This window comes from Fundulus heteroclitus, chromosome 21 (genome assembly GCF_011125445.2).
Source record: "Fundulus heteroclitus isolate FHET01 chromosome 21, MU-UCD_Fhet_4.1, whole genome shotgun sequence".
In the NCBI taxonomy this organism is placed as follows: Eukaryota; Metazoa; Chordata; class Actinopteri; order Cyprinodontiformes; family Fundulidae; genus Fundulus; species Fundulus heteroclitus.
The window spans coordinates 32,772,091-32,782,822 of NC_046381.1; the positions used below are offsets into that span (position 1 = coordinate 32,772,091).

Genomic DNA, 10,732 nt, shown 5'->3' on the forward strand with positions numbered 1-10,732 from the left:
GTTCTGCACTTTAGCAAGAAGTACGTATCCATCAAGGTTATTTTGATTGGATAACTGGTCAGGATATCTGTTCAGCAGAAAGGCTTCGGTCGTCTGCTTACCAGCCACTCTTAGTCAAAGACTGTATTGTTGTTCAAAAAGGGTTACGGTGACTTTTTAATGTAAGCAAGGGAAAAACGCAGTATGCAGCTACAGGGTGATGGGTAGTGCTTCCATTATTCAGAGCTTTATTGAGTCATAGAAAAATCCAGCGCTTATTCTGCAAGTGGGACTGGATCATGGGGTGGAATATTTTAGCCTTTTAAAGCTGTAATCTAAAAAAATGTTTATGCTAATAACCAACGTGAAAAATAACCATGGACTACATCTTCTCAACTTTAACATGCTGCATTTGTTCAGATCTAGTTGTATTTGTCACAGTCTGCATGTCTTTGGGTTTTAGTTTCTTTTGTCTTGTTGTTTATGTTCGTTTTGGTCTTGCCATATTAGTTCATCCATTTGTGTTCATTTTCCTCCGTTTATTTCTGTCCTTCACCCTTCCTCCTTTTAGTTCAGGTCTCTTGTTATCTGTTTCCTGGCGTACCTTTGCTCCATATTACCTTTATCAACAACCAGCGTCTGTCATTCTCCACACTCCCTCAGCATATAAGCACTGTGTTTGGTCAGTCTTCCATGCCGGATTCTTCCATTTGCCCTGTCCTTTGTCTCAGCTGTGAGTCTTTAAACGTTGTCCTTGTTTCATCTCCTGATCTCCTTGGTCAATCTGTTAGTTTTGGTTTAGATAGATAAATCTTTCATTCACGTGCCGTTCCTGGGAGCCCTCTCTGCTCCTGGTCTAACTCCAACTCTCACGTATTAATATTTAAAAAAAATATATTTTATATATATGCAAACACATTCACAGATGGGCCTGTAATGTACAACCATATTCAACAAATTAGATTATTAAAAGTTAATTCAGCAACTTAATTCACAAAGTGATACACATTTTATAGATTACACACCAGACTGATGTTTCAAGCCTTTATTTCAGTTAAATATGATAATTTTCCGCTTACAGCTGCAGTTACATTTAAGATTAGATTACATCAGACCACTAAAGAACATTTTAATAGAGAAAATGTTGGCTTGTTTGAAAACAATATTTTATACCCGCTTAAAGGTTATTTTCAAAATGTATTTTGAATCTGAGAAATTAGTCTTATTAGAACACATTTTCTAATGAATTTAATAGAACTGTATTGTGTGAAATTTAGTTTACTCTCTGATGATCCAGTCTGTGTTCTGACTGAAGGTAGAAGACGGTCCAGCTGCTCCTAAAGAACCAGAGGTGCTGAGGTATGTAGCTCTTTGGAGGGTTACCGTCCCTAAAAACACATTACACAGTTGTTACATAGTTGCTTACTTTTTAAAGATTTGACTTCCCTACACCTACAGCGTGCTGCTCAATTGACTTTCATATTCATATATATTCATCTATTTGAACAGTAGATTCAATAAGCAAGTTTCCTGTATTATAAGATGACTCGGTTCTCTTGATGCCATGTGGATGTGGTGTTGTCACAGAGCTCTGGAAGGGGAGGCCCACACCGTGCTGTTTGAGTTTGTTCCGCTGACCAGCGATGAGTTGGCTGTAGTGCCGGGCAACATCGTGTTTGTGTGGCAGAAGGGGGCCGACAACTGGGCATACGTGGTCTTCAATGAAAGGGTAGGACCGCCATCATCCACTTCAGTTCAGCGTAGTCTGATGCTTTAACATAATTCATAAATGGTCGCTATGATGTAAATGCAGAAGGGACTTGTTCCTTACAACTACCTGGAACGTTTGGACATCTCTCTGGGTTCTAAACCATAAAGGTTTGAAAATCTTATCAGTATTATAATTTCTTGTGCTGTTTATACTTTTTTTGGGAAACATTTCAACTGACTCATTCATCTTCGCCTAAGCGGTGCTCCAACGCATTGCTGGGACTGTCATTATATATTAGATGCTACATTTCTGAGCTCGCCTCATTGTCCCTGTAAGTTATCCCTTTTTGTATTATCGACGGCAATCAACAGGGTGTGGCTAGACTTCACAGCGAGATGCTCCAAGCAGACCAGAGAGGAGTCAAGGTAGGCATTTTGATGAAGCAAGCTGAGTTTAAAGACATCATTGATCCAGATGTAAGCATCTCTACCTCGTTCTCTGCTTGAAAGGTCGCCCTCTCGGCAGCAGCGGGACACTCAGCAGCATCATAGAGGGGTACGCCAGGGGTGTCCTTGCATGTCCATATAAATTTCATCCTCTGTGCCAACCTCTCCAAGACAATGATCAGTTTGGATATTAGATGTGTATGTTTCTTACTCCTCTAACCATTCCCAGACCCACGCAGCAAACGAACAATTCTTGCCTGGTCAAAATCCACTTCACCTTCAACTTCGCCGTCTCGGTGCCACAGGGGTCCCCTTACGTGGTTCTGCTAGAGAAGATCAGCGAGAAGCTGAAAATCCCCTCCGCCGCGATCACCCTGAGGTACAAGCGTCTGCCTTTGAACTGGCATCTCGGGGATTGTGAAGGTTGTCATACCCACAGAGGTTTTTGTTTTCAGCTCAGATGCTCGAGGGAAAAGACTCGTCGACAACAACACGCAGATGAAGGACGTGTGGAGCGGTGCGCAGGGTGGGCGCATCACCCTGTGGTGTACTACCAAAGAGGTACGGTGGGGGCAATGGTGCAGTTCTTGGGCTTGCTGCCAACACAGCATGGTAGAGGCTTGTGACAGAATGTAATTAAACCGACATGTTTCGCAGGGATCGCGTAATTTCATTTATACTCGTGTGGAGAACGCAAACACCGCGTTCCTGCCATCTTAACCAGACTCTAGAGTTCTCCATCCTTAACAGTTTTAAAACAATATGAAGATTAGTTTGCAGCCTTGCCATGAGAACCTTGAAATAACAAGAACAGAACCCATCGATAGGCTGGGTGAAAAGGTTTGTGAGCACGGACATTTCCATAATTTTTCATTTTATGCATCTAAAACACATTTTAAATAAAGGAGAAAAAAAGACTTACCAGTCAGTTTTTAAAAACCGATTGCTCATATGTTTTATGTGATTACAGCAAAGTGACGAAAGTCAGGAGTACTCAGAGAGAGATTCACTTGGTGGCGCTTCATTCCTACGAGTCTTCAAATCCAGAGGACCTGAGCTTTCAGCAGGGAGATCAAATCCGATTGCTCTCCAGAGGTGGGCTTCATGTGACTAAACTTTTCAGAAACTTATTGCATTAAGGATGCAAGTCTAACCTATAGTCTCGTCTTTTCCCTTTAGTAAACCAGGACTGGTTGGAAGGGCAGTGTAACGGGAACACTGGTATATTTCCTGCATCGTTTGCAGAGGAAGTTCCAACGAATGAACCATAACTATTGACGTTGGATACGAATTTTGTTGCACATGTAACAGATAAGAAATAATTGTAAGCAGTGATTAAAGTTGTGTTGCATTCAAGTATTCATTAAACATTACTGAAATAAAAAGTCATGCTGGCTGGTATTTTAGGGAAGAAACATATACATTCAGCTCCTGGTGGAAAGATTTACACATTTATACTGAGTCCATTCACAAAAGAAGAAATTATCTTTGGGCTTCTGTGAGGATTTCCAGTAAATTATCAGGATGTTCCTTCCTCTTCATAGGCGATGGCTATGCCTCTCCTGCCCTCCACTGCCTTTACTACAGGAGTCTCTCCCAGCTTCTGCTCCAGGCCTTGCCAGCTTCGACCTGCCAGGAAAGATGCTGGAAAACAAAGAAAGAGCAGAAAAAAACAGCTTTGAACGTGCTGTACGAAAATGCAACCAGGAATAAGTATGTCGGATAACCGCGGCAGATGTCTGTGGTCGTTCTGTACCCGCGGAGTTGGTGTTGGCCACAGTCAGAGTCTGGTTCCTCAGCACCACGGAGGAGCCAAACGAGGACTGAACAGGCTCGCTGCTCAGCAGGTTGTGGGAGCGCAGAGCTCCGGTTATTAACGACACGTCCGTCCTGTCGTCGTCCTCCTGCTGATCAGCCATGGGCACGTGACTCCGTCCGCCTGTTCCAGGGATAAAGAGACGCGGACGTAATGGAACATCAATAAGGATGCAGAAGTTAAATACTATTTGCTATTTTTTTTTTTATAAAGAGCAGCATGCTGGTGTGAATCTGAATTGAGATGGAGAGGAGTAAGGAACAAGGATGTTCCTTTGTAATGAAAAACCTTTCAGCGCTGCTTTTATTAAGGCCACTCAAATGTTTTCCAAGATGTACAATAAGAATAATGAATTTTTCTGCATAGTTCCGACTAATTTTCCTCTTTGTGAAAGTCTATAATGTTGAAGACTCAAATTTCCAGAGCGTAGGCTCTACCTGGAGCATTTTAGGTAAAAACAAACAAAAGCTGATTATGACCTCATGGCAGATGTTTTTAAAGTGGTTTGACTTTAAAGAATGAAAATAAAGGTAATTAGTCATGCCAAATGTGCCAACCACATTAAGTTGTGATTTTTTTTAAACTGCTCTACAAAATGATTGTTTTAATTAAACAAATTTGTCAGATTTTCTGAAGGAAAGGGATGTTAAATCACTTTAGATCTAAAGTTAAAAAACAGGTTTTGCCCATTTGCTTTATTAAAAAATGGTCATCCAGTTTACATATTATGTTAACTCCATTGATAAAAACTGAATTATGAGAACAGGGCTTGAAAACACTTTCTGTATTTAGCAAATTTTTTATTAACGATTTGAAAAAACTGCTTTTAATGCACAAAGTTTGCATTTGAGTTAAGGTCCTCAGACAGATGTGGTCGTATTTACTATGAAATTACATAGAATGTAAAAGGTGTGGATATTAAACGATGAATAAATTGTGTTTTCAGTTGTTAGAGATTAACATTTGGGGAGGGGTGGTCAAGCACAAATATCTTTCCATACTTATTAAGATCTGGAGGTGCTGCACTCCGGGGTACGTTGCTCTCTGTAGCGTTCCAGAGAACTGCTGAATTAAAAAGAAGAAAGCATTCAAACCTGGCAGCAGATGTCGGAAATCTGTGACGTACTCCCCAGACCACTCCCTGTCCCTGTTGCAGGCCACCTCCATCTCAAACGGCGTCACCACAGGTTTGTAGAACTCGCTGGAGTCCAGCAGCGAGTTCTCGGGACACGCGATGAGCACGAAGACGTCGATTTCCAGGAAGTTCGCCAGCTTGGGCACGTTGAGCTTCCCCATGGCGAACACGTAGCTCTTCTTGCCGGCTCTGCGGAGCGTCTCTTTGAGCTGCCGGATGACGGCCAGGTAGTCGGCCACGCCCAGGGTGCCCACGAGGACGCCCACCACGCCGGCGTCCTTGGCCCTCTCGATGGCGTAATAGCGCTTCATCAGAGCGCGGTTGACGTTGACGGACTCGACCCGTCCCTTCGCAGAGACGGGGTCGAAAGAGCAAAAGGAGCAGCGGTTCCAGGTCATCATGAAGTTCCGTAACGTGGCTCCCTCCCGGCCCACATAGAAGATCCGGTAATCCTTCAGAGACGAACCGCTTTTTAAGGAGAACCGCCGTCCGAACTGACAGACGATCTCAGCGCCGCCGTCCTCAGAAGGACAGGGTTCGGGATTGATACTCTTGATCCGTCCATGGCTGTAACACTGCTCCCCTTCGACAACAAGCTCGGCGGCTACAAGGTTTGGATACTCCGGTATCAGGAGCGCCGCAAGATCACCTGAAAAAGAAAACAACAAAAATAGCCAGGAAGTCCGATTTCAACAGAGACCTGTGTATGTCTCTCTGGGAAAACTTACCGATGGCATGGTCGTAGTTGACGTCACAGAGGACGACGACGTGCGTCTGCCTGTCCGGGTAAAGCTCCCTGAAGGAGGCGCTGCACATCTGAATGTCCAGCGGCCTCTTCTCAAAGACGTACATGACGGGAAGCCTCCTGGACGGGCTGAGGCAGGCGCTGCCGTAGTGCACCATGCAGTCGGCTCCGACGTGCTCTGCTGCTACCTCGTCAACGCAGCAGCTGCCCAGGAGAGGGGGATAAGAGCGAGGAGGTCACACGCCCGCTCCTTACAAAAACCCACTTCACATGGGAGTTAATTTCATCGAGTTGACAAAACGGATTCTGACTTAGGTCGTTACACCGTTATTACATTTTTGTTACTGTGCAGGACCGACACCGCCTTGCAAATGCATTCATACTCCGTTTATTTCCCTGGATTCATGATTTTGTAGACCAGAACAGAGAAGTGAGCAAGTGTTATGTGGAAGGAAAATGAATAATATAATAACCAATAATAATCTGAAAAGTGTGCTTTGTGGTGAGCACTTGAATTCAACTTCTCTGTAGATTTCTGGTGAATTTGTAAAACCGCCTTTTACTGCTGCAGCGTGTCTTTTAAGGTAGCCCTCTAGATTTTTGATCACTCTTCTTTGCTCAAGTTATGTCGTGCTGGGTAACGAGCTCCTGTGAACATCAGCTCTTAAGTTTTGCAATAGATTCTCAATTGTGCTTTGCTCTGGACTTTGTCCAATTGTGATAGGAAGATGATTCGATGGCAAGCGTTTCCCTACATGTCTGGCTGGGTGGTTGGGGTGGTGATGCAGAAAGGTCAACATCAGGTCAATTTACAGCACTTGGCGTGTGTCGATGCTCCTTGTGGGCTGCCTTTCTATGTAACGTCTGACCAAGAGCGCCACTCTAGGTCACATGACTCTTCCTAAAATACCACAGGCTGAGTTCAGATTGCTGTAACAACAAAACAGATATGACACCTAATCAGACATATTTTTGGTTCTCTGATGTAGGATTTAATCAAGAGGGGTGAATGTGGCCTTGTATTTACCAGTAACCCCATGACTTCTCAATTAGCTGGTCCAAAGTGGTCTGCTATCAAGTTCCGAAACACGGAGACTGTTTCATTGTGCGACAGCGCAGTGTTACCGGTGGCCTTCGGGAGCGCTAGACCTGGAAGTTACACGTCTAGCGCCCCCTTCTAGTATGTCATTAAAAGTTATACGGTGTCACTTTAATATTGGTCTATCATAAAATCCTAATAAAATACATTCGACTTTGTGGTTTTAACAAGACAAGATGTTAAAGTTGTAGGGCATTGTTGAAGTCAATAAAAAATGCGTCCCCCTCCCACCACACACACACAAGTTACAGTACCTGCCATAGGACGTATCTCCTAAAATAAAAGTTTTGGCTTGACTGTTTCGCTCAATCTCCTCAGCCACGGCCGCTGAGTCAACCAGCAGCTCATCAGGAAACTGCAGAGCAACCTGAAAAAAAAACAAAAAACACAAACGAATCCATAATAGAGAAATGACAGACATGGATCGAGTTTCCTTCCACTTTCAGACACATTTTGTTTAATCCCACAGGCCTGTGGTGAACACACGGGTCAACGTGTTTTAAAAAGTTAAAGGGTCTCACCTTTGCAAAGCGGTGCTCGCTGATGAACGCACACGTCTCGGTTATCTGGTACAGCTGCTGGAGGTCCTCCGTCGGGGTGTTTCCATTCGGGCTAACGTCCAGCACGCGCTGAATCACCGTCTCCGAGCTGCTGCTGAACGCATCAGCCATGGCAGCAGAAACTAACGCTCTAAAGGCTCGTTTATGTGCGCTTTTAATTACACGTAAACAAATAGTCAGCCATCCTGCGGCTGTTACTGAAACGTGGCGTTTTTATTTAAACCTAAAAAGCACCCAAGCACAAACTGGACTGTAATTAGCTGGCATGTCCACACAATATGTGACTTACAACCAATCTCCCTGTAGTTGTGTGCTTGTCGGACACACATGTCTAGAGTTCAACCGGAACTCATGCAGAAACACTTCCGGTTCAGATTCCACTTTTCAAAATAAAACACGAGCCTCTCTAGAGATCAAGATCAGGAGTGAACCTTTCATTTCTTAGTTTTTATAAGGAGTACATTCAATCTGTAGATTTACATAATTAACAAAAATGTATAAAACCACTATATAATTTTTGCCACATTAATCCACACACATATATATATATAAATAAAGAGAGAGAGAGAGTTTTTTATGTGTATCTTGCAAACAAGCAATACCAAAAATGTCAGCAAAAACCCGTGATACTTGCCCCGCCGTAAAACTAATGATCCAGATTGATTATTTGTGTTCCCCGATCAAATTTTCTACACCAGTTAAAAATTTTCCAAGAATTAGAATTTCACACTGCTTGGTCTTATGGAGCTTCATAGCAAGAAAAAAAAGAAATGGGAGCAAAAGGCAAAAACTTTGGAGCAGGGAATTTACTGAAAGAATTTAACTTGGCTGTTCATCAGCTGATCAAAAGTTTAAGACGACATCCTTTAAAAGCCAAAATCTGTGCAACATTTTGGATTACATGTAGTTTTCGATCTCCGGATGGTAAAGCTCACAGACATTAAACGTGGTTAGATTGTTGAGCTCCGTAACATTAAGAAAGGCTTTTTACAACCCACTATCACCGCTGAGGCTGGAGGCATTGAGACAGTCATTTCGAGTTTCTTACAAGATCCTGAGGGTTGTGGAACAAAAGAAGTCTGGTGGTGGAAGGGGCGCCATATAGGTGGGAAAGTTAGGACTATTTCAAGGGCGCTAGACTGACAGGGGGCCCAAAACAGAAAATTACATACATATGAGCTTTCTGGATGATTTTAATTTTTTTTCTTTTCATGGGGCCCAAAATTCATTATGTACCTGAGGGGTATACCCAAAAGCCAGAGGATCTGACTGGCTGTCCATCTTGAGATGGGAGGATGTTTGACTCAAATTCAGGCCATTACTGGTGCTGAGTGTGGCCCAATAATCATCAGATGGCTTCAGCGAGGGAAGGGCTTCAAAAAGTGTCTTCAAAGCTTTGTCTCCTTTAACGCCCCAAATCTGCCAGTCCAAACTGGCAGATTTGAAGCTCCAGTTTGGACTGGCAGATTTGTGTCATGTTTGGAGCACCAAACATGACACAATGAAAGGAAAGTTTTATTCTGTGGTGAGATTATTATTATTTTTTTTTTTACCTTGATCGTCTCAGTGGCTTCCAACATTACTGGCATGACTAGGAGATCCCATCTGAGACCTTTTCTATGTGGCTTTGTTGGAGAAGGCGGCATCATGATTTGGGGTGCTTATCCTTTCATAGAGCTTCAGGTTGCGTAAGGGCCTTTCTCATTGCTGACGCCCTCCTCTGTGTGGTGATGTCTGGGTTTTTCAACAGGACGATGCTGCACTTTACAATGTCCCCCTGACAAAGGACATCTTCCAGGTGAATGACGCCTGTCTTCTGCGTGTCCCTCTGATCTGCATTCCATCCAGCTTATTGAGCGGAGGCAGTGGCAAGTTGGAAGAGGGACGGGAGGAGGATCCAGAAGCCGAGCCAGGCTGGGTTCCAGTGGTAAAGAGGCTTATTTGGAGGCCAGCTGACTGACGAGGCATGGTGTTCATCCCAAAGGCAGAAATTGCTAATTATGGAAATTTGTTTTAGTCATTTTTGCAGCCAGTCTATGTAATAGGCTTTACCTTTTATTGCATTTGTTGTTTTTTTAGGTTACAAGCAGCATAGTGCAACAATCTGCTCTTAGCAATATAAATGTCTACAAGAAAATTACTAAGTAGATTCAAGAGTTAAAGCCATGACAGACCAAAAAAACATTTAAGAAAAAAGAATCAGCACAAAATGAAAGTCAAGAATCAGTTAAAAAACGGGCAATGCATTGACTAAAGAATCGAGAGATGGATCCACCATTTACCTCATTATCATGTCAAGTTCAGATAGAAGTTTTTTGAGAACCATCTTATGAAAAAATATTTATAGCTGTTAAAATAGGTCACTTTTGGCATTTTTGTGGATAGAACTCCATGCCATTTGTTTTCCGCAGCCACATTTCAAGCAACTGGCCGGGGGTTCTTTGGCAAGCCATCGGTAAGGTAGCTCAAATTAATAGCCATGCACAAGGGATGAAAAAAAGCCATCTAAAATCATTTAGATAGTTTGACAGGCCGATGCTCAAAACCACCCGAGTATTACAAGAAGGTTTGTGTCATTGCAACTTTAATTTCATTAAGATGAATATAATCTGAGAATCAACTCTGAAAGTACAAATCCAAACTGAAATATGCAAAACATTGGGAATAACAAAATATACAGAATACAAAAATATAGTTCCTTTAAAATAATTTGATAAGATATTGACCTGAGCTGGCTTTGCTGTCAAACATTTGCAAAAAGAAACTCAAAATATCCCTTAGCAGCAGGATAATTGTAATAGACACCCATTAATACATTTTTAATCATCAAAAAGACAAGAAAGGATCTATTTAAATAAAACAAAGCAAATTTTATTAAAATCTTATAACAGCTTTAGTTATGTTAAAAATGAGATATGTCAGCTTTTTGTTGCCGTTATCTGTGGTTTTTAAAATGCGCTACAGAAATAAAGCTGCTGCTGCTGATCCCGTCATTAGAGCTCTTAATGGAGCCTTGAGAGCAGAGCTTGGGCTTTGTGTTTTCCTGTACTACTGTGATCAAATGGCAACAAAATAGACAGAGAAACTCCAGGAATTGAACCATAGCAGTAGGCCAGGTCCACTCTGCGACCGGTCAGAGGAAATAACCCTTTAAATCGCAGGATTGTTTCCGTGTGATCAAGCCAGTTCTTCCCTGCCGCACAGCACTTTTAGACAGTGACCTGAAACTGCGTGACTTTCA

At 42.7% G+C, this 10,732-nt stretch overlaps 2 protein-coding genes across 2 annotated transcripts; one reads left to right on the top strand and one right to left on the bottom strand.

Moving 5' to 3' along the window:
• Nucleotides 1–1,492: 1,492 nt before the first annotated feature.
• On the top strand, nucleotides 1,493–3,525 carry LOC118556986 (neutrophil cytosol factor 2-like). Its single transcript, XM_036125768.1, has 7 exons — nucleotides 1,493–1,708; nucleotides 1,793–1,850; nucleotides 2,200–2,245; nucleotides 2,366–2,515; nucleotides 2,592–2,702; nucleotides 3,107–3,231; nucleotides 3,316–3,525. Exons 1-7 carry the CDS (start codon nucleotides 1,544–1,546, stop codon nucleotides 3,405–3,407), a joined length of 747 nt encoding a protein of 248 aa, XP_035981661.1. The 5' UTR covers nucleotides 1,493–1,543; the 3' UTR covers nucleotides 3,408–3,525.
• On the bottom strand, nucleotides 3,478–7,859 carry LOC105925035 (2-(3-amino-3-carboxypropyl)histidine synthase subunit 2-like). Its single transcript, XM_036125537.1, has 6 exons — nucleotides 7,453–7,859; nucleotides 7,186–7,298; nucleotides 5,816–6,036; nucleotides 5,047–5,736; nucleotides 3,893–4,075; nucleotides 3,478–3,780 (listed from the first exon to the last, which is right to left on the bottom strand). The coding sequence occupies exons 1-6, from the start codon at nucleotides 7,600–7,602 to the stop codon at nucleotides 3,656–3,658; spliced, it is 1,482 nt and encodes a 493-aa protein (XP_035981430.1). The 5' UTR covers nucleotides 7,603–7,859; the 3' UTR covers nucleotides 3,478–3,655.
• Between the last annotated feature and the right edge of the window lie 2,873 nt (nucleotides 7,860–10,732).

Excerpts from the sequence above, each read along its gene's own strand:
- LOC105925035 (XM_036125537.1), bottom strand. The coding sequence starts at position 7,602 with ATGGCTGATGCGTTCAGCAGCAGCTCGGAGACGGTGATTCAGCGCGTG. Across the intron at positions 6,037-7,185 it reads GGAGATACGTCCTATGGCAG|CTGCTGCGTTGACGAGGTAG; the intron begins GTACTGTAACTT and ends TCTCCTGGGCAG. Across the intron at positions 5,737-5,815 it reads CAACTACGACCATGCCATCG|GTGATCTTGCGGCGCTCCTG; the intron begins GTAAGTTTTCCC and ends TTTCTTTTTCAG.
- LOC118556986 (XM_036125768.1), top strand. The coding sequence starts at position 1,544 with ATGTGGATGTGGTGTTGTCACAGAGCTCTGGAAGGGGAGGCCCACACC. Across the intron at positions 2,246-2,365 it reads CTCAGCAGCATCATAGAGGG|ACCCACGCAGCAAACGAACA; the intron begins GTACGCCAGGGG and ends AACCATTCCCAG. Across the intron at positions 2,703-3,106 it reads TGTACTACCAAAGAGGTACG|CAAAGTGACGAAAGTCAGGA; the intron begins GTGGGGGCAATG and ends ATGTGATTACAG.